Here is a 27,387-nt window from a genome sequence, read left to right on the forward strand (position 1 = left end):
AAATCCTAACTTTCATGAGTCAGTGTGTACATATACCTACACTGATCACAAGTCAAATACTGTTGTATGATCTTTGGACAGATTAAACAAAAAAAAGACAATTCTAGTATTAACTGATTAGGACTCCAGAACAACACTACCACATTCAAAAGATTTCAGAGATTTCTTAAACTTTTTTCTTTTCCAAAAACATTATGTTTACACTTTGCTCCTAATGATGCTTATCCAGGATTACAAAGCCCAGAACAGAATTATGATATTATGATCATAGTATTGATCATATTCATGATCAATATCATTATATTGATATTATGATCATATCATGATATTGATTATCAATATGATCAATTCATGATCATATAATGATATTGATATTATGATCATATTGATCATAATATTGATCATAATATTGATCATACTATTATGATAAACATGATCCCAACCAACTGTTTACCTGAAAGGCTCAAGCAAATCTTCCAAGTGACATCACATGCAAATTGCTACCTAAACAAATGTGAAGTTAGATTTAACTTAACAGAAAAGTAAGAATCTACCTGATAGAATAGTTCAGTCTCTGGGAACGGATAATTAGTACTCAGCATTATTGACAAACTTATAACGATCAGAAGAGAAAATAATCTCCTGTGAGATGTGTTGCTCTATTCTTAAAATCGGTATTTCCACAAAGCCTAGAGATGGTGAGCTTTCTCTAACAGAAAATACCATTCCAGTGACAGAGTAACAGGAAAAAGAAACTATTTTTCCCTTTTGTGCTGCCTAGGACAGAAATAAGACAGCAGCCAGTAGGCTTATCTCACATGTAAAAAAGTAATATAGACCCTAAAACAAACTCTTCTAAAAATAAGTTTCCCAGTTCGTGCTCTAAGATATGGGTTACCTGGTTAAGTTCTGTTGCCTTTGATGGGAAGAAGATGCTCAACCACAAAAGCAAATTATCATCTAAGGATTATTCCCCCAAATTCAGGAGGGAAGAAAGACCTATTTCCATAGCTGCAGCTAGGGTACTTTTGAAAGTCCATTCAAAGTAGATTATATGCATTGTAATATGTGCAGAGCAACTGGTACTGAACTTCTAGACTCTTCAGTGCCAATCTTACCATCAGAGACATGTGAAGGGATGGTACAGGAGCATTGGCTGTTTTTTTTTTCTTGACTACCTGAAATCTGCTATTTGCTGATATTTGAGAATGCCTATAATCTCACCACATGGTTGAAAAGCCATTAATCATTTAATTTACAGAAGCATAAGAGTCTAGTAGTTTACCAATACTTTCACTAGCATTCCATGGTTTTGCTAAGCTGTGAGCAGCTGAGCCACAGGAGCTAAACATACCTCTTGTCAGAACTGCTATACACGAACTTCTGCTGAGCCCACTTCTGGGGCTAAGAGCCTCTGTGCTATAAAATGAATGCTATACAACTAGATACATGCAAACAGGATACAAGCAACATAGTCCATACTGAATGATGCTATTAACACCAAACTAGAAGTCAGCATAGCAGAATAAATCAATTTAGAATCTTAATTACAATTTTCTCTCATTCTAGCCTCAAAAGATATACCTTAGTCTGCATTAGATAGCAGAGACACCATTAGGCAGACAAGGTTCTTGTGGATCTGTGCCGTAGTAGAAGACAAACTTAAGTTGTGAAAAATTGGTATATCAGTTTGTTAAAATAAATACTCAAGCTACTTTACCCATTTTCATAGCTTTCTGAAATATTCATTGCATTTTCATCCTGTAATTTTTTCGTAAGAATCTCTCCACTGTTAGGCATGCTGACAAACCCTCTAAAGCTGGTCACAAATATGCTAAAGAACTGTGCGGGTCAGGCATAAATAAGCTACTTGGACAACTGAAGAAACCAACAGTAACTGGTTATTTGTTAAAAAAAAACCAACACGTAATACAAGAGGAGGAGACTACAGCTACAAAAGCTATTTCTTTCTGATTTTAACATGCTTGAAATGTCGCAGTGCCTGTGAGCTGCTTACTGTTAAAACTTTCCTTTTAATTCAGTTTTCTTTAATTATCCATGAGAAGAATTTTAATGAGTCTACATGCTTTAAGATGCAAATCTTTTATTTTGCCAAGATTTCCAATGAATTTGTTCACAGAAGTTGAAGCAATTCTAATTTTATTAACTCTAGTTTCAAAAAAGAACATTCAAAGAAGTTATTTTCTTAAAGAAAATGCAGATTAATTACATTAGGAAATGCCTTCAAGTCAATTATACCTATGAAACCCAGTACTACAACAGCCAAGCACCTCTTCCAGCATCACAACTACACCAGCACTTCATCAACTACACCAAATCAGGCCTATCATATACTGTAGAAGTTTCTACACGACTAAACAAATTACTTTCCAGGACGTAAGAAAGTCTAGTTTAGCTACTTAAGCTACTTCTATACTAGTAAACAAAAAAGATCCGGAGAATGGCTCAAGCCACCCACTGCGAGCACCTTCCCTGGGATGGTTTTGGTCTGTGTGAACTGGTATTTCCCTACACCAGGGGATAACCCAGGCCAGGGGCTGTTACTGGGAGACGATGTTAATGACTACCCTGTCTGGAAGAAGAAGAGAGGGATGCAAGCTGTGCCGTGCTATTTGCCTTCAGAGCCACAGAACATGATCTAGAATGTTTTATTTAGTAGTACAAAGACAGCCATAGTGATTAGGAAAATGTAAGGCTGGTAAACATCTAACTTTCTAGAAAGATGTGAATTTTATTCCAGAGTATCTTGCACCATATCCAAATGCCGAATTGTAGATAATGCAATTTGAAATGAAAGGAAAAGAAATAAAACTTTCCAGTGGGATTCTAAGGGGTCTATTCTCACACCAGAAACTTGCTTTGAAAATATCTGAACACAGAACAGGGGATATTCCAATGGTAGAAATGTGTCATCTTATGCAGTGAAAATTCTTTTTTGTCAGGATTGATTTAGTTCCTTCATTTTGGGATAATTGTCACAAATTGGGATAATTCTCACTTTGTTCCGATGATTCCTTGCAGAAAGCCACTAGGTATCTCCCATGGGCTTGCAACTAGCTTTCCAGAAATATCAAAGAAAAAACAGGATTAAACTAGGTTGCAAGAGATCTCTTTTTTTTCCTTCTTCTGGTCATCTAAAATGTTTTACATGCTATTTATATGAAGGAATCAAATTAGATGACCACTAATTACCTTGCTTGGGTTGAATCTTGGGTGTTGAGTGGCTAGGTAACAGGCTGGTCTCATGGAAGGAAAATGGCTCTTAATTCTCTGAAACTTGTACTTTCAGCAAATAAACAGAAAACCTCAAATATACATCTCTTCTATACATACTATGTTTAGAAAGGATTTTTTTGTTTTGTTTTTGCTATGATCTTCCTTAAACTAACTGATGGTTAAAAAATTATTTTGACACAATCAAGAATTCTCCGATGCTAAATCACTCCCCTAGTAACGGAAGTGGCTGCAGGGCAGCCAGGCTGTGAAGAAAGGGGAATTTATCTAGGGGGACTGGTGGAGAAGAGTTGCTTTTGGACTGTGTATTGTTTGACTGTAATAGAAAACTCACATGATTGTGCTAAACTAAGTTTCCTGCAATTGTCAGCTACAAACAGTCTTGTCATTTTAACAATAGGCTTATGAATGTCATGCTATAAGAAATAGTTCTACACAGAATTTGCCTTTGTAGTTCTGGTACAACATTTCTAGGTACTCTTCAAGTTTCAAGTAATAAACCCTAACAAATGAGGCTATCAACTTCTGCAGAGTTCAGTAAGGAATGACCTTTACCTTCAAATGATTTTTACATGCTGCAGCTTACATGATGCTATGGTCCTTTTCTTTTATGCCTCTATCTACTTGCATGCAACTTGCACAAGACTGCACTAGACTCAGACTGAATTTTTGCAGTGGGATGGGCTGCTTTTTCCAGCTACAGGTTAAGATTTCTGGGCATTGACAGGCTCACAAAGCTATGAGGGAAATTAAGAGGCAAATAAAGCTCACGTACTGTTCACGTCCTTTGCTGTACGAGTATGATTTGTATCTTTCAGGAAATAGTGACTGATACTTAGTGTTGAAGACACTGTCACAAGATCTCAAACAGAAATATTAGAGAGGCCAAAACAAAGCGATGTTGTTACTAAGGTCAGTAACCAACGGAACCGCAATGCACAGACCAGTCCCAGCGTGGGTGGAGTGCATGGCACCCTTTCATGTTTGGGACAGGATGTTTCAGGTTTAATTCACAATGCCACTATGGCAACATGAAACTGCCCATAGCTGTGTACTCCCCCATTTCTTTACTTGTAAGGCAAGGATGTTTATGTTTTGCCATAAAACTTGTACTTATTTAAAACTAACGGAGGAGTACACTAATTCTGGATGCTCCTTGCTGTTCATCCCAATTAGTTTAAGCAGGTTGTCAATTCATGTAACAAAATGTCTCTGTGTGATTGGCCCTTTTTCTTTTTTTTTTTAAATCCTGTAACTGGTAACAAACATCTTAGTGTAAAACAATGCTTTTTGGTACAAGCATTATGTTAAACTGGTAGTCCTATTGTTATTCCAGGCTTCCAGCACTGAGTCTAAAACAAAAAAATCCCTCACCCTGCAACAACCACTAGCAAAACATCTAATAACCTGTACAGTTTCTATTTCAAATACTTTGTTACATTTATTTACAAAAATGGCACCACTTCTAATCTTTTTTTCATTATTTCAAATCAGTCCTCTTAAAGCCTGGCAGTTTTTCAACTTGCTACCAATTGCAGCCCTCTATCTGCTATGTTCCTGAATGGCTGTTAGCTGCATTTACTGTGATTATATACAGCTTTCACACACAATGCATTCATCCAGTTGTTTCTTTTTTTTCCAGTTTCCCATAAAATTAAAGATTTAATTTTGGCCTCTAAAACATTTTAGCTAAAATAAAAACATGATCAACTCTACAGTTACGCTTAAACAAGAGTAGGTGTCAGGGTTTAAGCAAAATTCTAAATCCAAGCATATCTTCAAACATTACTGTGGCTAAGCCTCCATTAAGTCTTAGTAAACAAATGAGTCTCAACACATACCTTAAAGATCAACAAATTTACGCTAACTTGGGCTAAGGAGGAGATGCTGAGGGCAGATTCCTTAATGAAAAGCCCTAGGCAAGCAACATCTTTTTAAACTCACATACACTTTTTATACTAATTCACTTCTAATTAAGGAATTCAGATTAGAGAAAGGACAACTTTTACTCCTAGCTGTCTCCCCATACTTGCAGAACTGAAGAGAATTTATCCATACTCAAAGCAGCATCTCTAGGTAAAAACAAGACTATCTCATGTACATTTGTCAGGTGAAGCAGTTTATCCCACAAAACACACTGCTATCCACAAGCATAACCAGCTGCATGTATTAATATTTCACAAAATTTCCAGTAGCAATCTCTCTGTAAAAATGTTTTCTCTCATTGACCATGCCACAGCAACAGGAATTTCATTTTGCTTTTCTGAACAATGCATTCTGCTTTCTAGGGAATTGTTCCACAACAATATAGAGAAAAACACGGATTAGTTTGTGCAGAGCTTCTGGAGTCTGAGTGCCAATAACAAAAGCATCTTAGATTTGCCTGTAACTACCAGTTTGTACTAATTAAGGAAGAGAATCATAAGGGGGGGGGGGGGGCGGAAAGGTAGCTGCAATGCACATCTGGAGAAAGAGGCAGCTGTTTCTGAGCAACTAGAGGGAGGCAGAACATCCTGTCAGGTCAAAACAACAGTTGGTCTGAGGACAGGCACATCTAGAAACAATTTTGCTGCTTCTTTCTGAGGAAAAGATTGTTTTAAACTCAAAGTAAGTAGCTTGCATTTTCACATTTACCTATAGGTGTTCATTTATCCCATCATATTTGCAGTCAAATTTTCTACAGGCCCAAACCACTTGGAGATGCCCAGCCTTTAACTAATCAAAACTGTACTATGAAAACAGGTCTTACTCCTTCTGTATTACTAGCAATTAAAATTAATTGCTACAGATTGTTTCACATTTTAATTAAAACTTGCCTCAGAGAAACCCTCTAAAAATGCTAGTCACTCACTATACACTGCCCTAAAACAGCTCAAAACAAATGCCATCATTTAAATTTTCTTGCAGATACAGATCTTTTACTTTCCATCACAGGCAAAAAGATTTTCCTAAGACCTTGTTTCTGTACAAAACATCCTTTTCAGGTATTAATTATGTGGGAAAAGTTCCAGTAGCGTTAAAGTTCCATTACATGAAACTGTTATACTTTAAATAGCCTTTTAAAAGTATTTTTTAAATGAGACAAAATCATAGGTTAAAAATATTATTTAAAGGGTGTTTTCCTAACAGCTTTGTAGAAATTGTGATACCTGTTCAGGTTTGGATACTGAAAGAATCCAGCTCAACACCAAAGAAAGTCTGTTATGATTCTGATTTCACCTTCCAGAGGGACTACTGAAGCTCTTTATGCAAATTTAGTGTGACTGAAAACAGCCACACATTTCAAGCCTCTAGATGCCTGATTTTTTTTTCAGGTGTTTGTAATCAAAGTTATTCTTGGAACTTCTCTACAAAAAATCAAGTGTGCTGCAAGAAACTGCAGCTGCAATTCAGTAGATTATACTCTCACCTGTGTCTCCAAGATGCTGCTTCCAACAACAGCTTCACAGTTTAGAAGACATGATTAATGAGAAATGGTAATATAGCCAGATAAAGGATGGAAATGCAAACAAGGAGATTCTATGAGTATTACATATAGGAGAGATTAAAAGATAAATACATAATTCTTGTAGTGCATAAAGATGCTGTATGCTCCCAAGGCCAGGTGGGAGGCAGTGTTTTGACTCCTGTTTTGTGCTAACAGCGGGAATACCTATTTCAGAACTGAAGGCAGAGTCCTCTGGTGGTTAAATGAAATGAGCAGTAGGATCTAATTATTCCCCACTCCCAGTCCAGTCCTGCCTACTTGCAGAGAATGGAAATTCTCTGCTTGTTTTCCTGTTTACACCTACATGCAAATTTGATACTGTGCAAGTAAAAAGTGACAAGGTGATTCATAATATTACATGCAGCAGGAGGGAAAGGAAGGGAAAGAATAGTAAAAGAGATCAGCTGTTCACCTGAGAAATGGGTTAGCAACTGCTGGTTAGGAACAATCACAGACTTAAGGAGGTAAGGTGTGTAGCAAAAGAAACAGAATTGAGCATATACACACTCGATCACCAGGTTGGTTGAGTAAAGGAACCACCACTGTAATTGCTGAGCAATATGTCTGCATGTCTAAAGGCTGTATTACATTTATGACTAGTTATGACAAATTAGATGAGTACAATCAGGTGCTGAGGATTCCAACTCTGTTCCATAAATACAATATTGATAAAAAGGAAATGTTTTGCTTTAGACAGCTAGAGAAGTACTGTATTCCCCTTGGGTATCAGGATGACTGCAGTTCTCAGACTAGAGTGATGCAGGAGATGCAGATGGTGATGCAAAGAATACCGATGGAGTGATTTCTCTCCTATTTTTCTAATCCAAAACACCAGCCCTTACTACTTTTCCTACTAATTCTTTGAATAAATAAGGAGTTTGGTTGTACCAACTGGAACCAAAGATGGAGAAAACAAATACTTAATATCAAAGTAAATATTACCTGGTAGCTCCCTCTAATAAAATGAAAGGAAAGTAAACAAAGCAGGAGACTCAACCCTCTTAAGGAAAGATCCATACCAGTGAAGTTTTTGGCTGTTACTACTAGTAACAACTGTTAGTAGTAAGAAACCACCCACAAGTCTGAATTCATGTTATATTTACTAATATCTACATAAACCTACATGAGGGTTTCTACTCACAGGAATTATATACTCTTTACAGCATACTATCAATTGATTTTTGAATTTCAATTCTCAGTGACATTCATTATGTGCTTTGAAAGCCTCTCATCTGCTGAAGCATTCAGCTACTGCAAAGCTATTAACAGATTTATCAGTTCTTCTTAACAGGAATATTATCTTCAGGACTATAGGATTATAGCTAATTTATCTTTAAGGTGAAGACCACTACTAGAATAAACTGTTTTTTCCCCTTAAAAAGGGGATATATAGGTCTCAGCCTACAAGTTTACAGAGTAACTTACTATAGTTTTTTTGGTAAATAATTTCTGCATTTACTTGTCAATATAATTTCACCATTGCAAAACATAGACTGACATGTTCAGCTGTTGATAATTATGCTTAGAGAAAATAATAGTTTCTAACACTGATTTCTTTCTTGTGGTTTTGAACTGTTCCTTTCACTGACATTTTGGGCTTTTTTTTCCTGTAGATTTAGCTCCCCCTCCTTTATTAAGTCTACATGTTTAATATAAGCAGGACTATACAAAGAACAGATTGCATTAATTAAATCTTCTAATAGTATTTACCTGAAATACAGTAAGAAGTTCATTATAATGTTACTAGAGCTTTAAACCATACAAATTTTTCATTCAAAACCCACATTGCCTTTTTTTTTCCTCCTTTTCTTTTTCTCAATTTTCCACTGTTAGACAATGCAACAAGGTTCTTTTCTTCACAGCCATCTTAACTTTTTACCTGTATTGCAGTTGACAGAGCACTGCAGCCTTTGGGTTATCATAACTACAGGAGATGTTCTTGTTTCATAAAACTGCTTCCAGAAATAAAGAACTCTTTTCTGCAATAAAAACAGCTTGTAAGCATTTCTACTCATCTTCAGTTTGAACAAAATCTGTTCTTACTTCATACAGCTTTTCTGTATTTTTCACTTGTGATTTTCAGCACTAATTTGTCATCTACTAGGAAAACATGCTTTTACTCAGCTCCTACACCAGTAGCAGTTATCTCCTTTCACCTGAGCAGTAAATAATTAATTGGAGACCTTTGGTTGCCTAGAGAAAGATGAAAACTAACCCAGCTTTCTAGCCCGCTCTCAGCAGGCTGGCTTGACGAAAGGGCGACTAACAAATGAATAGAATGGGGGCATGCCATTAGCTCAACTAATTTTAAAATGCCCAAAATACCAAAGAACAAAGCATCAGAAATCCAACAGATTAACTAACAACTTCTAATGCACAGCCAGTACTCGCTTCTTAGGAGCGGGTAAGTTTGCACCAGGGTGTTCATTAGCCTCTCCCGAGGCCAGATACGAATTAATAAATTTTACAGGAGAGAAGGAAGACAAACTGCCACCAATTAAGAAGGCTACCGTAAAATTACACTGTAGTGACCAAAACCCGTGACACCTGACGGGGAGAAACCGCCCCCTGGAGAGCCTCCTCCTTCAGGAGAAAGGTGGGGAGCGACCTCTACGGCTCGTCTCAGCCTTCACTGGGCCAAGCCCACCACAGAGCAGCATCTCCCCCCCACACACACACACACACCACCACCACCCACCCACTCCCGAAGTGGCGAGTGGAGAAACGCTCCTCCCCCTGCACGTACCGGCGGTGACATCACGCGCGGGAATTCTAGACCGTTCCAGGGCCGTGACGTAGGGCGGCGTCATTCCAGAAGATTCGGCCGGTGCCCATATAAAACCCGCGGAAGAGGCGGGGCAACGGTGATCGGCCAGCGGGCGGCAGCGGCGGGGCAGCAGCGGCGGTGAGCGTGGCCTGGTGGGCCTCTGTGGGATGCCGGGTGGGGTGACCTGTTTTGGGGCGCGCGTCCTGGCCCGTGGCGTAATGGGGGGGGGGGGGGTAACGCAGTGTAACGTGGCGCGTCCTCCCGCAGGACACCATGGTGAAGGAGACGGAGTACTACGACATCCTGCAGGTGAAGCCCAGTGCCTCCTCCGAGGAGATCAAACGCGCCTACCGCAAGCTAGCGCTGAAGTACCATCCCGACAAGAACCCCAGCGAGGGCGAGCGGGTATGCGGGGGCTGAGGCCGGGCTGGGACTGGACTGGGGCCCGTGGGCCGCCCGCCCGCGGTGAGGCAGCAGCGCTCCCGGCGGCACCTGCGGCGTCTCCCTGCGCTAGGCAGGCCCCTCCGGCGGGGTGGCGCGGACTCGCGGCGGGCTGGGGCCGAGCCTGGGCTCTGCCTGCGCCGGGTGGGCTTGCTGCAGGCGCCGCCGGGCCTCAAGATGGGCGACTCTGCCGGGAGAATGTGGGTGCTGGCGCAGAGCCGCGTGCGTGGGGCACCGCGGGTCTTCCATATACCGGTCGTTGTTCATGTACAAAGGCGGAAAGCGCGCCCTTAATTCCATTTTAAAATTCTGCTTTGCCTAAAGGACGGACATAACGCTGTTCCTGTAGCATAGTCCGACTAAATGAAGGCTCCCGTTCTTCAAAGTCTGTAAAAGACATCTGAAGCTGGCAGCAGGCCTGATGGCCCAGCTGTGGCAGGAGGGGATGCCTTAGTTCTTCCTTTTGGACGCAGTTCCTACTGGTCTCCCCACAGTTGCCAATGGGAGCTCATTCTTATAGAGATGCTGGTTAAAACGGGCAAAGCTGAAAGGATTTATAGAGTCCTAATGGCCATCGTGCTGTGTCAGATGTTGCAAAGGCCAGTGGTGGACCCAGCTGCCAGCACTACTGTGCGTGCTGGGGTTGCACCGGATGGATTTGTGTTCCTGAACAGGATGAGTTTTCTTCAGAGAAAATGCTAATGCAGATGGACAAGGTAACTATCTAGAAGTCGTCATTGGGCTGCACATGGGTGGACTGTTTACAACAAAACCATTTTACTTGCTGGTAGCAGAGATCTGCTCAACTCCACATGTTGCCTAGGAGGATAAATGAGCACCGCAATTGGAGAACTATGGAAAACTTGAATTATAGGATTATTTATCTAAAAGCTGGTCTGATAATACCTTAACATAGGAATAGAAACTCCATGTTTGTGTATCTAGTACACTAATTTACAAAACTCAAGCTAGTTAAATAGTAAAATAGTCAGAGGTAACCTTTTCTGCTTTTATTTTTGGCCTGCTTTTTTACTTACACCACTTTACCTGGTCGCAAGTAAATCATGTTTAAAATGGAAGTAGTAATTTCAGTAATAGCAAATTGTGTTTAAAAATTAACGTAGTCATCTTAGTAATAGGAAATTCTTGATAGCTATTTAAAAAAAAATCCCTTAATTTTTTTGATAAAGTGGATGTTTTGATTTGTATCTGAGTCCTATTTGTAATGAGTAAGCAACATCAGTGTCTGGTCACTTAAATCTGTTAGTTCCAGCTGGATGTGGCAGCTCAGCAGCCACGAGGGATCTCTGTGTAGCTCTAGAATGACTAGCACTGCTGTGGCCATTGAGCATCTGGGGACCTCCAAGACTTTGGGATAGTATCATATCCCTTTTTAAATGGAATTGTTAGAAGTGTGTAATGGTTGCAACTACCACAATCGTCAAAGTGTAGTTTGCGTTGATTGTAAGTTGGATGTGACTCTAAATTAAGCCCACTTGTAAGATGGGAGGAGGGGGGAGAGGGAAGAAAAGGGGTGGCTTCCCTGGACAAAAGTGTATGATTATAGTCTTATTACACATTTGTTTAGGGAGTTTCCCTTTGGAAAAAGACAAATGCTACAAGAGAGTGCTATAGTGGCTCAATCTGAAGGTGGAGTTGTATATGAGAGGGTTACTTTTCCTTTTGGTCATAGTTGTTCAGAGCTGCTTTTTTCTTTTTAGTTTAAACTCATATCCCAGGCATATGAAGTTCTGTCGGACCCAAAGAAAAGGGACCTCTATGACCAGGGTGGGGAGCAGGCTATTAAAGAAGGAGGCCTGAGTGGCGGCAGCTTCTCTTCACCCATGGACATCTTTGACATGTTCTTTGGTGGTGGAGGCCGAATGAATAGAGAGAGAAGAGGTACACAGTTCTAAACAAGTTCTAGAAACTCTTAACCATGCACTTAAGCATAAAACACCTGTGCTATGGTACTGTTGTTCTGCTGAGTGCACATAGTGTGGATATTACTCTTTGCAACAATAGAACAAGTAAAATATGATTTTTTTTTTTTTAGTTTTTTAGTTACTCCAGTATTAAGAGTCTAATAAAGTAGATGACATAGCCATAGCAATTTTTCTGATGAGTTCTGTTTATTTTTTGTTAAACTGGGTGTGGGTAATCTTGGGGGGGGGGGGGGGGGGGGTGAACTTACTTCAAAGGACACCATCAACTTAACCTTTAGTAATGTTAAATCTCATGAAAATATTTGTGAGAAATTATCTGAAACAGTAGAGAGTGCTGCCAAAAGCACAGTATGATTTTTGTCTTTTTCTCTGGCCAATGTCTGTTGAAGGAGCAAGTAGTAACTTGCTGTAAGATCTTTGAAATTATGCTATGAAGTGGTATGGAAATGTATAGGTAGGCATAACAGCAAGTTCTAAATGGAGTAGATCTGAAGCTGGTAGTGTCCTTGCATCCTGCTGTTTCAGTTACCCTTATAAAATTAGGGGTAGGAGCAGGGGTAGGGTGGATTTAATGATGCTTTGCTTAATTACAGCTAAACTTTATGTTCTGACATAAGTGGGTGCAGCTCAGTGGAAGCTGATGGAACTGCACATGCTTTTAAGGGGGCTGAGCTGTGTTCAAAGTTTGGAATGAACTTTACATTTCTTCAGTGAGACTGTGCATGTATGAACAAGTGTAGAAGCCTTTAAATAAACATTTGTCCTTACAACAGCTGAACCAGAACTAATCTTTCTCTCATTTGTTTTTTTTTTTTTCAAGGCAAAAATGTTGTGCACCAGTTAGGTGTATCTCTTGAAGACTTATATAATGGTATTACAAGGAAACTGGCACTGCAAAAGAATGTTATTTGTGGAAAGTGTGAAGGTAAAAAAAAAAACAACCAAACCCAAGTAGTAGTTTCAAACCCCTCTTACTCCAAGCTTTTTTGTTTAAAAAAAAAACACTGGGGGGGGCTGGCAATAAATGGTGGTGGTTTTATTTTTCTCTCCCCCCCCCCCCAAGTCTGCCAGCATATTTAGTTCTTATTTATGCTTATCCAAGAATAAGGTTTTCTTAAACATAGTGGTATAAAGTTGTTGTTCTAATGGCAGACTTAAACTCACTGCAAATTATAGTTAAGGGTACCTAAATTAAAAGTATCTTAATCCAGAACTTTAATAAATGCCTGTTTAACTAAACTTTTTTAATTGCTGTGGGTAGAAGTCTAGCTTGTATTATGCATTTCATTTTACAGCTATTAAGTATCCATAATGACTGGTCTTCTTTGAGGTAAATTTTAATGAGGTCTTGTATCTTAGTGCTCTATTACATATTTAGCAAGCAGATTCTTTCCAAAGTATTAATGGAATGTCTAGGCCTTGAAGTCAGTATGCTGATAGTTCCTTGAAAACCCAAGATGTATTGGGAGGTGGGCAGAGGCTAATAAACTGTGCATGGAAAACTTGGCTTACTGTTACTTGTAGAAACTTCTAACTTGTGGGGCATGTTTTGTGATTGGAAACTAAATTCCAGTTACATTGGAAATACATTACTGAACTACTTTAAGTTGCCCTAAAAGGTGCTCTTGAAGTCAGTGTGTTGCAGCCTGACTACTGTAGAGTAACTTTTCTTTTTTGAGACTGAGATCAGATTTAACTCTTTTTTTTGTCAAAGGTTATGGGGGAAAGAGAGGGGCAATAGAAAAGTGCCCTGTGTGTAAAGGAAGAGGAATGCAAGTTCTAGTTCAGCAGATTGGACCTGGCATGGTACAACAAATCCAAACTGTGTGTCCAGAATGCAAAGGCCAAGGTGAAAGAATAAATCCGAAGGACAGGTGTGACAACTGCAATGGTTCTAAGGTTGTAAGAGAGAAAAAGATCATAGAAGTTCATGTTGATAAAGGTAAGAACTGTGTATTTGTTCTGTGTCCCTAATCATACTCTATAGTTCTGCAGTGAATAAAAGGGTTTCTTTGTTCCAGGTATGAAAGATGGTCAGAAGATAGTGTTTCATGGAGAAGGTGACCAGGAGCCTGATCTGGAACCTGGTGATGTTATAATTGTGCTTGATCAAAAGGATCACAGTGTCTTCCAGAGGCGAGGGCATGACTTAATCACAAAAATGAGAATTCAACTCTCGGAGGCTTTATGTGGTTTCAGAAAGACCATTGAAACTCTGGATAACAGAGTTCTAGTCATATCATCTAGGCCAGGTAGGTCTTTAAGAGTTCTGTTGCTACATAAACTGCTTGCCTGTTTAATTTTGCCTAGACTAGGGTTTTTTGGGAGGTTTGTTTTGTGGTGGTGGTTTTTTTTTTAACCAGTTGATGCAACAGATTCAAACTACACTTGCAGTCATTTAATTCAGTTGGTTCTTTGTTGTCACTCCTTCTAAAACATTACATGCGGAATTATAGCTAAAGTTGTCAAATGCTTAATAAAGAAGGTGGATATCCAGGAAAATATTAAAGAGGCCAGAAGCTTAAACTCTACCAGATTATCTGTTAATTCAGCCTGAAGGCTGTGCTAAGAGAAGCTGATTCTCTTACAGTAGAGGAAATAGCCTAAATGGTGTTATTTCTGTATAGCTGGGTTTTAGTACTTTTCAGTCTGTAAGCCTTATCTATGAGTTGCTTAGTAGTCTTCCTTGGATACTGTGGGAGCACTGCTTGTGTATAACCCTGCTTTTTCATGGTTATGAAATGTCTGTCATGTAAGCTTACAGCTCTTATCTCTGTGTAGGTGAAGTGATAAAACATGGTGACCTAAAGTGTATCTACAATGAAGGGATGCCTATCTACAAATCTCCAATGGACAAAGGCAGCTTAATTATACAATTTTTGGTAAGTTGACTGTTATTCTGTAGCAAAGATATCTGTGTTGGCATCAGGAGTAACTATTCATTAAAAATAAAAAAATTGTAGGTCCAGTTCCCAGAACACTACTGGCTCCCAAGGGAGAAACTGTGTCTCCTGGAGGCTCTGCTTCCTCCACGAGAAGATGTTATGATTACAGATGAGATGGATCAGGTAGACCTTGAAGATTTTGATCCAAGTGAGCAAACCTACCGAAACAGTGGGGGAGAAGCATATGAAGAAGATGAAGAGGGTCCAAGAACAGGAGTACAATGTCAGACATCTTAAAGCAAGGTGGAATGGATGTCATCTAAAATGTAAATTTTCACAATGAAAACTGCATGGCTGTAATAGCCACTGCTTGTGGTTTTTGTGTTCAGCAAATTGAGTTGCTGCGCTGTCAGTATCACCTTTTTGTAACTAATTTATATTGTGTTCTTGTAGTCTTTATATATAAAGCAAATGTCACACAGCTGAGAACCAACTGAGTTGGTATACATTTTCCTTTGCTGTGAAGGTTCTCAATTTATTTCACCTATGCTATTTATATAAGACTTTGGCAATACTGATAGAGGCTAAGTGGAGTGTCTTATGTAAATACTTTCATACTGGAAGATTAATTTCATGGAATAAAACATAGCAGAAATAACTTCTAATAAATAGACCTCTTCACATTTTATCATGCTTCTCTTGTACTTTCTAAGCCACTCTAGAACCCCCTTTATTGAAATAAGGTTCTCTAAGCTCAGATTGTTGTCACCTAGTCTAGATTGTCCTCCATATTCAACTTTGGTTGAACACTACTACCTGTCTCAGTCTGTATTCCAAAAGCCTTGTGTGTATGCCCTACTCCTTGGATAACAGCACTCTTCCCTGTGTTCTCTCATTGTATTAGAGTAGCATTCCTTCAGCTGCTTAGTTCTATGCAAGCATAACTTAGGGTTATAAGGTATCCTTCTAATGTGTATAGTGTGTACACCACCTATTTCTAATTTACATAGAAGCAAACCAAATAAAACTTTGATATTTCAGAAACTCAAGCTCTGTATTTCAGCCTTCCCTAGAAGAGGTTTTTACTTCAGCCTTAACCAAGCTGAAAAAAACAAAACCACATGGGTTGGGTATACTGCTGCTGGTTTATACCATGACAAGATACTATAGTAGAACAATCCCATTAAAGTTTTTTTCCTTTTATCTGTTTCCTAGTGGAGTTTGTATTAAGTCAGGGTTAGAAACAACTAGCACCCTTTAGCTCATTCATCATGGTTTAATTTCACTACATGTCACCATACAATTGCCAGAACAGGTGTTCAACTTAAGTGACCCTATTGCAGTCATTGGGACAACATCAAGATAAGTACAGGCTATCATTTCCCATGCATACAACATAGATTCAGTTGCTGTTCCTTTTGCTAAAATAAGCTGCTGTGAGACTTGGTCAACGCTGCCCAGCTCTGTCTATTTATGTATAAAGGCAGGGGAGATTAGCTGAGTATTTACTTCATCCATGACTACATATTTCCAAAAATACATTTTTCCAAGGATTAGACACACATTACTTGCATCTGTAGCTTTTATTTTTAAAAAAGTAAAGCGTTCTCTCATGCTAAACAAAATCAAAATTACATATAAACATACCTGATTCTGCAGATCAGCATTATTAAAATGCTTTTATCATACTAAAAAATTACATAGAAGGACAGTAGTATTAAACTGCCACAAGAGTTAACCAAAAGTCAGAGTCATGACATTTAAACTGGACAGTCATAAATATGAATTTCTTGGTCATCTCCAACAGATACAATTTTGGACCCACTTCCATTGTATTTAACTCCCCAAACCTGCAAATAAGACATACATGAGGTTATCAACAGGAAACTAAGATAAAATGTCTTCATGGCAGTCAAATACATTCACTACAACAAGCAGAAGAGGGAGTATTACTTAACACCACCTTATTAGAACTGGTCCAATTGTTGCCTCTGCTTTAACAGCCTATGAGGTTGATGAACCATAGAAGGACACTGCCATCTAGTAGCCTGGCAAGTTCTTACATTCCACTCCTACTGACAATGGATTACACAATCTAAAGATACTTGAAAAAGGCTGAAAACTACTTGCTCCAGTTTGCATAAATCAAACCTAACATTTTCACTCTTACCCATCCTGTCTTCCTTTCAGAAAGGAGTATTTTACAGTGCTTTCAGGAAAGCAAGAGAGGAAGTATTTTTTGCGCAGACTGACACATCATGACAGACTGAGGAATGATCCAGTTTATCCTTGGGCTAATTAAGAGAGCCATTTACTTATCAGTGCAAAACTTAGAAAAATTCATGTCAGTCCTCTGACTTACCACAGTTAACACAAACTCTTAAGTGACCCCCATCTCCATCATCAGGATGATACCAGGAAGAGCGAAGACTACCCAGCATATTAACATGGGAATATTGACAACAGTATGGGTATATTGACAACAGCATGTTCTGGGGCATCTTGTGACACCATGTTGCATTAATACCTAAAAACCAGCCTTCCCAAGCACTGATACATCTCTGCCTTCCACAAACTTAGGAGATACAGACAACAGCCAAAACAACGCTGGAAATCCAATTCCGCTTGGTACTTCAATGCTAAAACCACCATAGCTGTAGATAACTGAAAAGAAGGTTACCAGCAAAAAAGTACTATGGAAGGAAGAGCCCAAATAAAATCTGAAAAAATTTCCTTTGTTAAGTCTTCCTCTATGATCCATTAAAAAATAGCATTGTTCTACTTAACACCTAGCATTTGGAAAAAGAGTAACTTGGTAGATATCTTAACCTCCTCTTCCCTCACGGGTAGCTATCACTGAGGGAAAAAAAAAAAAAAGCAGCTATTTACAGACATTTGAGGAGGAAAAAGTCCCAAGGGTGCTTTCAAGCATCTTTTTAGGTAATTCCATCCTTTTAAATAAGTATTTTCCCCCCTTACACATGCACATGCTGTACAAGTGATAGAAATAAGTAAGACCATAGGCAAAGATAAAAACTACAGTCTGCTAAGAATCCTTTTGGCCACTCAGGATTGCCCTTATCTGGACCTGAAAAATGTAATTGGAAAAGATCAACCTACATGCTTGGAGTATTAGTTCAATATTAAGTGCCAAATAATCACGAACAACTTTTAAGATTTCATTACAGCAAGCTGAAGTCCAACCCTGAAGGTACAGCACCAAGTTGAAGCACAAATGTGCACAAATACACAACTGAAGTTCTCCTGTGAACACAGTGACCTAGATAAAGCAATAGTAGACATACCTGATCTTGGTGGTCAAAGAAAGTGTGAACACAGGTTCTCGTTCCAGCATCCCAAACTTTTACGCTTTTATCAGATGAACTGAAAGAAAAACAGTATTCATCAATGTTTAAATTAGTAGATTAACTATAGTTTAGTGCAAAGTTTAAAAGAGCTTATATGGTAGACATAAGAAACCCTCTTTCAGGGATGAAGTAGCAAAGGAGTGCATCTTCTGCCAGGTTCCAGTTACCTTTAAAATACATTTACTGTTTCAATATCTGCAACATGAAAATGAAGACTCCCATTTTAGCCAGAAAATTCTTTGAAGCAAGTTCTTTGGATAAGAAACTCCTGTTACGTATACTTGGTCCCCCAACTGCCTGAGCTGTTTTAGGAGTTAAAACTAAAGTTCAACTAGATTAATGTACTACTACATTAGGTTGTACTTTTTAATTCAACGGCAATTTTTCAGCTATTTAGAATCAAATTGCCCTTCTCTTAGGTTTAGATGTTCTTCACTTGTAGGCAACTACACTGCACTGGGATGACTTACTTACACTATGAAATACCATTCACTACAACTGGTACCACATCACAGATTGGCTCGAGTCTTTAATTGTTATGTAGGTTATTCCATTATAGATTCCATTGCAATTTGTACACAACTACTTTTTATGATCCATCTCCCTTTATAAATACAAAATTATTATTTTTTTTTTCAGTAAGCATAAATAAGTTAAAAATCCTCAATACCTGGAAACAAAATGAGTATCATCAGGACAAAATGCTACATTTAATACCCAGGATCCATGACCACTTAATGTGCCAGCCAAGTTTGCATGTTGCCTGTGGAAAGAACAAATTTTAACATTTGGTTTATGAATTCCAAGGAATAAGCAACAGGAATATACTCTAGCTAGTGCAGTCAGGAATGGTTCAATGCAAGGTCATGGACGGTGACTTCTGGACATTTGTTCATTCAAGTTGAACTGGTGTTACAAGAGATTCTGTTCTTCCATTTCAAATGGTTAACATAAAAAGAAGTCACTAAGAAGATACACTGGTGGACAAAACAGTTTCACCATGAAGGCAGCAAAGTAATGCAGGTTTAGGGGAGCGAAGATCACTGAAGCAGTGCCTTTTCCTCCCCAGGGTCTTCCAAGTTTTTGCACAATGCAACAGAAATAGGTCATAATTTCTTGGGTACAGAACAGATGTTTAAGATGGGTAAACAAACACACAGGACAGATATACAAAACAATTAGCCTGTTGCCTACAGGGCAAATATGAGGAACGTAATTTGTTTTCAAGTTAAGGCTGTCATCCACCTATGCACTTTTTAAAAACTATCTAAGGGTGTAGTATTTTATTATTTAAGATTATTTATTACATAAAGAAGTCACCAAAAGCTGAAGGGAATTATAGAGAGCAGAGGGTTTGATATATTTTTTACTGTATCAGCCTCTCTGAATAGTTATTTTCCTGTTAGCATGTCTTGCAAAATAACAACTTACACATCGTAGATTTTGATATAGCCGTCATCTGAAGCAGTTACAAGTAACTGAGAATCTGGAGAAAATGTCAGTGAACGAATAGGCATCGCATGACCTGAAATTCAAAGTTATAAATGGCTTAGAATGCAGCTATTCCTCTTACTAATGACAGTGCTTAAGAAGCTACATGAGAACAGCATTCCCTGTTAAAAGAAAGCAACTTCTGAAGAGTCTTTCTCTCTATGCCTCTACAGGCTTCTTCACAAAACCTAAAATGGAAACTGACAGTTAATTCTGAACTTTGAATGTTAAGGCGTGTCCACTGCAACACAAAAGTATCTTATTTTTTCAGCTGTGGATCTTTATTAGAACTTATGTCATATTTCTAATATGATTTCATATTGTTTAAGTGGTTGGGTTTTTGAATTAACTATACAACTGGACAGAAACTGCACGAACATTAAAAGCCCATTTATCTGTTAGAAAACTGCATGTCTTCTACAACATAAAATGTTTGGTTATTTTTTAAAACAGGAATAAATTGCTATAAAACTGATACCATAGCAAAAAGAAAAATCATATGTGTGGCAGCACACATTTGGCTTAGCTTCATTCCCTTGTACTGCACTGCAATACAAGAAGGAACTGCAATTTAAGAATTTAGTTAAGCATTACTGACTGTATCTTTTGAGATAGGCATTTATGATGCAAGCCTGAGCTTACGGTTTGCCTCTAGTATTTTAAGTGGTTTAAGTTACAGCACACTAAATAACTAAATACTGTCTAATGGACAGAAACATCAACTCATTTATACCATGGCTGTTGTATCTTATTCTGACTTGCATTATATCCTTTAATTTTGTTGAGGAATTAAGCCAGAACTTGAGTATTGCAAATACACAAACCATTACCTTCTAGCGTGTGCAGAAGTTTTCCAGTTGCAATATCAAAAATATTGATAATGCCATCTATTGCTCCACTAGCTAAGTATTTTCCATCTGGACTCTGTAATAAAGCACAAAAAGTATGCATTTAACAACCATATGCATTTACGCTATGTACCTCCCTGACATTCTCTTAGCAACTTTTCGCAAATAGGATCTATGCAAGGTTCCTGGGCTCCAAAAATCCTGAAGACTTCAGCTGACTTATTCACAATATGTGTATAAGCAAGATCAAAGTATATTTTCCATATATGTGGAGGGGAATGTCACGCAGTTTATATTTGGAACTATAAAAGTATGGCTGTCATTTAGTATTATGTAGAGATAAACCGATAGATGGAAACAAAAATATCTGATGTACAACATATTACAGCAATAGCAACTTCACATAAGAAATTATCAATTGTGCTTCTTACATATGCAATGCTAAGGATGAACTTTCCTCTGGTGTCCAGAGAATATTCTTTCTTTCCGGTTTCAACACCAAAAATATTTACTTTTCCCACATGACTCCCTGTTGCAAGGTACTGGGAATCAGGTGAAAAAGCCAGGGACCAAGCATCAACTGTATTAAAAAGAAAAAATCAGTTAGCTGAATACTGTTTCTAGTTGTTATTCAACAATGTTAGTTCTGTATGCATCTGTTTAGACATTTAACCCCCTAACGACTCTTAATGCTCTAAACTCTACTACATACTCTTAAGAAGAGTGTACAAGCTCATGAAAGATAACTTCCTTTTATGTAATTAATGGAGCATAGCTTGAGCCATTTATTTGTTTAGTGAAAGATTACGTTTTCTAATAAGACCTTGAGCTTATTAGACCCTCCTGTAACAATAAATTTAGAATTTAAGACTGCATGAGTTAAGTCTAAAGTCTTACTTTTCTCCTGGTACCAAAAGTTATTAAACCAGTAAAAGAAAGCAACACTAGTATCTAGCAAAGCACAGAAGATGCAGGAGGAACGCAGTTATACGAATGTAACAGATCAATATTCCTTGCAACGGAATTTAAAAAGAACATGCCTTTTTATAGCAGTACAATGTATTTATCTGGCACAATATAATTCACTTTTTTTTTTCCCCTATAAGCTTAATATTAATTATCTAAAACACTGCAAGATTATTCTTAAATTAGGGATTGCCAGTGGACCAATGAAATATTTAGAGTAAGATCTTAGGCCCTGAATTCCAACTTGGAGGACGTAACACTATCCAGACTTCAGCTTTACTGTGTTTTGACTTGCTCACTCATGATTAGTTGTACTGCATAAATAAGCATCACATATACAGCTCAAATTCAGTGCAATGCAGTGCTTACAAAGAAAGCTCAGACTTTCTTTGTAAATCAGCATTTACATAGCTTTGAATAAGCATTTGAATTCTTTTTTAAAATATCCTTTTATCAATACATCTGTAAGAGCAAGCTGGTTTCCATTCTGCTTTATGCGTCTAGCAAAAAGCATATCTAAACGTAACTGAGAAAGCGTAAGTAGCGTGAAAAAATAAACATAAAAATGTCTGATACTACTTTATGTTGAGTTCATAAAATCAATAAGATTTTTGCAAACAAAGAAAGATTTTTAAAAAAACCCCACCCTAGTCATCTCATATACCCTAATTATACACTGTGCAGGTATTTACTATCTAGAGTAAGTACACTTCTTACGCAGAGACAGCTTAACACTGAAATCTTACCAGGACCAGCATCTATTGACTTGATCTGTTTGCCAGTTTCTAAATCCCAAAGGCGAATATGGGCATCTAGGGAGCTGGATGCTGCAATGGAACCTGTGTGGCTGATATCCACAGATACCACGCCCAGCTGGTGACCCTCCAAAGTCCATTGTAGATCCAATTTTTCATCATTCCTTTTGTTCAAAGGAAAGAAAAGCCTAGTTATGAATAGCTGGGGGGACTTAACCAATCTCCAACCTCAGACAAAACAAACAAGACAACCCGCATTTCTCCATTTTGTTCAACAAAAGGGGAATCCAACTTCACCCATGAAGTGTGATGATAGCTATGCGCAACTTGCTCTCTGTACTTAAGGGAAAGAACCAACAAATCAATCACCATATTTCTGTAAAGCGTGTACTTCATCTTAAGTTTGTAAGTAGTCCCACTGAAATGTCCATTACACATCAATACATGAGTACTTACACAGCAGACTGTTAATCTGTCAGCATAGCGTGAAACGCAATGACCAACATTTTTATAATCACCACACCACAACAGAGCTACTCATGTCATTAAAGTGAAGTGCATACTTCATACTGCTTTGGCTAAGAGACCAAACAATTTCTTTGCAAAAGCACACTTCAGTATCACTTGTATGAGGATTATGAAGATTTTTTTTTTTTTAATAAAAAAGGAAGATGTCATTTCCTCTTTTACTCTATTCCCATTATTCCTTTCTCAGTACACATGCTCCCAATGCATTGTGTCATAAAAAGTTGCATTTCTAATTATTTGGTTTAGAAATACATCAAGTTGTACTATTCTCTGGCAGACGACATGTAAAATTTGATGTGCATTTTCAAGAGGGTTCGCGTTTGTCAAAATTAAAGTGTATCAGAACGCTACCACTCCAAGAGAAAGCATGCACCAATGAAGATAAGCTTGCTCAAGAGAACAATTACGTGTGCCAGGCTACCCCTTCCCTGATGTAAGTTCTAACATCCCTGCAGATTATGGAAATTCAAGACTGCTTTATCTCCATACTCACTACTTCCAAGGCTTAAAACTGGTTAATATGGAACACTTCACTTACCACTTCCAGACCTTCACTAGATCATCCAAAGAACCAGAGATCACTGTTTCAGAACCATCTTTTTTATTTTTTCCCCAGGCAACTGACCAAATGGCATCATCGTGAGCTAAAAGAGAATATAAGCATAGAAATTAAAAATTAAGTGGTTTCTTCTGATGGAAGACAACTACCAGTTTCGGTAATGCTAAAATTGCTGATTGTAATGTTGGCAATAGACCCCTTCCTCTTCAGGCCTACCAGTGTTCCGAGAGCCTTGTCACTGTTTTCATTGTTTCAAAACACATGATGTATTTTGTTCACCAAGATCACTGCTGAAAAAACACCATAGCTATTTCTGAGGTTTTCAGATTTATACTTAATATAAACATAATCCAGGTCATCTCACTAGTATATCTGCCATTATCAATTTTACATCATCCAAGAAGACCAATACTATTTAATACGTGTGTTTTCTCACCTTGCTCTTGCTTGAAGAGAATACCGTACTAGAAAGAAAAAATAATTAGTATTACGTATGAGCAGCCTAAAAAAAATATCAAGCTAGCGATTAGTTTAATTAACGCTGTGTTTTTGTTTACCTGTGTGGTCATGTCTTTATGGAAGCAATCTTAACAGGAATGCTCTGGAAGAAGAAAACCCATTAGGCCCAGCAATAAGACTCTGCCTCAGAAACACTGCTCTGGAGGGAGAAAACCCGGCAGGCACAGGAGTAAGGCCTAGGGGAAACCCCGCCTTTTTGTCACCCTCCGCTCGCACGGCGAGAAGCGCCCGCCACGCAAGGGCCCAGCATCCCCGCCGCGGCCTCCCCTCGGCCCACGGCCGCCTTCGCCCTCCCTCGCGGTGCGGTGCGGTGCGGTGCGGCACCGTACCGTGCCGTGCCGGATACACAGCTTTCTGCCCAACGCCACCGCCACCCGGCCACCCCGTCACCACCTCAGCCGCCGTCGCACAGTGATGACGTCTCTACAACCGAGGGCGCGACAAAAGCACCTCCCCTCAAAGCCCTTCTCTCCGCCACAACAATAGAGAGGACTCCGGCCTCGCGCTCTCTATTGCCGCCGTGTGGCCAAGGAGGGTCCCTTCCCCCTAACGGTCCTAACGGCCACGGCGGCAGCCCGCGGCCAGCTCGCCCGTCCCTCGCTGCCACAGCCCGCCGGCGGGAGCAACGGCCCGCCGCCCTCCATCGGCAGTGTCCTGAGTACCTCAGGTGTACCGCAGGGACGAAGGCAGCGGGGTTAATTCCCTCCAGCCTTCACGGGTCGCCCTCGCAAGCCCCGCTGGCAGCAGCAGGTCCACCCGGACTACCCGACACCCCCCTTCCTACGGCCTGGCAGCGCAAGGCAAGAGCGCCTGCAGCCCAGCTCCCTGCCTTCTTCTTCAGGGGATGCCAGTGAGACCCGTGGGACTGATGCGGGCTCCGTGTTCAGCTGCATGTTTCCAGCTGTACCCCTTCCCAGCCTTTCATCTCATCACGCTTACTTAGATAGCAAACCCCTTGGGTGAGGGACCAATCACTGTAGTTGTAGCTGTCCAGAAGCAGTCAGCATCTTTTGTGTATGATATAAATAACAGTAATACCCTTTGGTGCTGTGATGGCAGTAATGATGTAAACTGTGGAAAACATGAAGGACTGAGGAGTGCATTCACATCTGCCGTCTCAGCAGTGTTGGAAGTTCCTGACTGAAAATTGCAGCTGTTTGCCTTTTGTCAAAGATGTGGAGGAGGAATGCCAACCAGTCAGGGGAGAATGAGCACAAAATTTACTTCTTACCCTGGGCTGTTGGGTCACTTTATAAACAGCTGGGTCCCAGGATCCTGGAGTTGCAGTAAAGGTTGAGCAGTACTGCCCATTTCTCTAACCACAGCACAGAAGGCTTATTTAATTTCACTGGAGTGAGAGGAAGTTTCCCTACTAATCATCTGTTTCAGAAAAAAAAGGTATGACTTTTTTGGAAGCTTTTTTCAAGTTGCTGCCTCTGCTTGAGTTAGAAATGGAAAAAATGTCAGAATTAAAGTTCAGGAGAATAAATCAGACTCCCCGAGGCTTAAAATTAAAGACAAAGGATCAGTGGCCTTTCACAGCTTTTAATCAGTCTTTATGTGTACACAAAGCTCTTTGAGATCAATAGAGCTTGTCTGAGTAAGCAAAGTAACAACCAAAATAGGAATTCTGAATGTGTCTTAACACAGCTCTGCAGACAAGAATGAAAATCTGGGTAAAACTCTTACATACAATTACAGAATCCTCAGTTCTCTGATTATTTAGATTGAGCTTTGAGAGCATTTTAAGGCATACTGTTTTAATATATTGATTTCAGAAATGCTCATTTTCTTGTCAGTAACGATGCAATGGTAAGCATTTTCCAAAAGTAAGAGAAACTATTCTATTTCTATTTCTTTTTCTTACCAGGATTCTTCTAAGAATTCTTCCATTTAAATTTGTACTTAAAATGTAATACTTTCACCTTATGTTCAAACGACCAGGATTTGGTTTTGCAATTCTGTTTAGAGTAATGCAGTACTGTAATATAATCTTTGACAGACAAAGTGTTTCTAATCCCTCCAGGGTTTTCACATCATGCAAAGTTCTCCTACGCACTTGTATTTACTTTGTACATGGAACACCTCAGACCTTCATGGGAAAAGATTGTTATTGTTCTCCTGCAAGTGCAGAGTGAGATTGTGCGTTATTTCCTACATCACTTATGACACAAATCTGTATTTGTTAGAGTGAAAGCTGATTAGATGCTGCTTTGGTGCATCAAGAGGATAATCTGAAGCAAAGTGTGCCACATGTTTGATTTATAGATAAACTGCCTCCTTGGAATCGTAACTGAGAGAGTGTTTCTATATGTTTGTCCTTGTTCTGGAGCACTAGCACACTTTGTATCTGTATGGCTATTTCAACCCTAATCAGAATAATACTTTATGAGTGCATATGTGTTTGAATGCTATTTTTTTATATGATGTTACAAGGGAAAAAAACTGATGTATTTAAAAACATTATGATCACCCTGATATTTTGCTAAGACATAGAAGTGAATTAGGTCAAGACTTTGAGGTGCCATGTAAACATTGCAAAAGGCACTTCCCAGCCCAAAGCTCAGTTGCAGAGGACAAATTGAGAGCAAAACACTTAGTTTCAAAAATAACAGGCTGAGCGCCACTGTGGCCAGCTATTGCAATCACAATTCAGATCAGCATTCACAGCTCAACACCTGCCCAGCCTTACACAGAAGATGAATGCCAAGTAAGCCTTGATTTATTAAGGTCTTGAAGACACATGAACCTCCATAAAACAGTAAGGCTAGATAATTAACTGGGAGTTTCAGCTCTGCAGGTACATGAACACTACAGCATTCAAATGTTTTCAGACATGTCAGCTCCTCTCCCCCCTCCACACTAAATAATTCACTTGCTAGTGGGTTTGGGGAAAATGATAATGGTATTTGAAGTTATGTGTGGTGTGTGGCGAAGTGGGTAATACAGGAATATGTATTCTTGTGGTTATCAAGATGGAACAACGTTGTCAGTTTAGGAAAGGAACTATGTAATATAACTGTACTTGCAGAGGGGTGGATTCAATTACAGGTCCCTTTCAGGGCTGATCCATCAATTTTGGGTTTGATTTTCCATCTTAGGTTTCAGTGTAGGGTCAGTCACAGAAACTGTAGTACCCACAGGTGCTGTAGAAACAAAGGGCGACTTCTCACAGAGCTTGGAGTCTGCGCACAAACTTATACCATCTGCTCGTTGTGGGGCAGCAGCATCAAGATAATTGCCACCTCCTTCCAGTAGCAACGGGTTGGCATTCACAATAAAACATTAATCATTCCGCATCCTCCTGTGTCTGGGGACTCTTGAACAGTTGTGGCAGGAGCAAAGAATCCTCTGCTTATGTTGCCTGATGTACCTCTAGGAAACCGTTAAAGGACTGTGTTCCTGGGAGTGAATTGGAATGGCATTTGCACTGTTTGCTCATTCATTTCAGATATCTGTCCCTTCCACCAAGTTCCAGGAAGACAGGTACACACAGTGCATATACCTTTTTCTTGAAAGACATTGTATAAGCATGTATAATGCACCCATCAGCATTATAGTGCATTAGCATC

At 39.2% G+C, this 27,387-nt stretch overlaps 3 protein-coding genes across 8 annotated transcripts in view; 1 reads left to right on the forward strand and 2 right to left on the reverse strand.

Moving 5' to 3' along the window:
- ACSBG1 (acyl-CoA synthetase bubblegum family member 1) overlaps positions 1-1,800 on the reverse strand; it is a 40,970-nt gene extending 39,170 nt beyond the window's left edge. The window contains exon 1 of the mRNA XM_072870342.1: positions 1,721-1,800. Within this exon, the coding sequence (XP_072726443.1) occupies positions 1,721-1,800 (80 nt within the window). The remainder of the gene's footprint in view (positions 1-1,720) is intronic.
- Positions 1,801-9,496: 7,696 nt separating this feature from the next.
- Positions 9,497-15,469, forward strand: DNAJA4 (DnaJ heat shock protein family (Hsp40) member A4). Of its 4 annotated transcripts, none has more exons than XM_072871421.1 (8): positions 9,497-9,647; positions 9,777-9,914; positions 11,672-11,852; positions 12,717-12,821; positions 13,611-13,838; positions 13,918-14,148; positions 14,678-14,778; positions 14,860-15,469. In XM_072871421.1, the coding sequence occupies exons 2-8, from the start codon at positions 9,783-9,785 to the stop codon at positions 15,076-15,078; spliced, it is 1,197 nt and encodes a 398-aa protein (XP_072727522.1). In that variant the 5' UTR covers positions 9,497-9,647; positions 9,777-9,782; the 3' UTR covers positions 15,079-15,469. The 4 variants fall into 4 exon arrangements, with proteins under 4 accessions (XP_072727522.1, XP_072727524.1, XP_072727526.1 ...); XM_072871423.1 differs by having other exon boundaries at positions 9,599-9,661; XM_072871422.1 differs by having other exon boundaries at positions 9,615-9,683.
- Positions 15,470-16,045: 576 nt separating this feature from the next.
- Positions 16,046-24,277, reverse strand: SKIC8 (SKI8 subunit of superkiller complex). 3 transcript variants are annotated; one of them, XM_072871429.1, is made up of 11 exons: positions 24,209-24,277; positions 23,854-23,897; positions 23,733-23,760; positions 23,276-23,381; positions 22,201-22,373; positions 20,920-21,068; positions 20,471-20,564; positions 19,581-19,674; positions 18,820-18,912; positions 18,087-18,165; positions 16,046-16,631 (listed from the first exon to the last, which is right to left on the reverse strand). In XM_072871429.1, exons 2-11 carry the CDS (start codon positions 23,863-23,865, stop codon positions 16,542-16,544), a joined length of 918 nt encoding a protein of 305 aa, XP_072727530.1. In that variant the 5' UTR covers positions 23,866-23,897; positions 24,209-24,277; the 3' UTR covers positions 16,046-16,541. The 3 variants fall into 3 exon arrangements, with proteins under 3 accessions (XP_072727530.1, XP_072727529.1, XP_072727528.1); XM_072871428.1 differs by having other exon boundaries at positions 24,145-24,219; XM_072871427.1 differs by lacking the exon at positions 24,209-24,277 and having other exon boundaries at positions 16,047-16,631; positions 23,854-24,202.
- Positions 24,278-27,387: the final 3,110 nt, after the last annotated feature.

The sequence above is a fragment of the Ciconia boyciana genome, chromosome 8, assembly GCF_034638445.1.
Source record: "Ciconia boyciana chromosome 8, ASM3463844v1, whole genome shotgun sequence".
NCBI lineage: Eukaryota > Metazoa > Chordata > Aves > Ciconiiformes > Ciconiidae > Ciconia > Ciconia boyciana.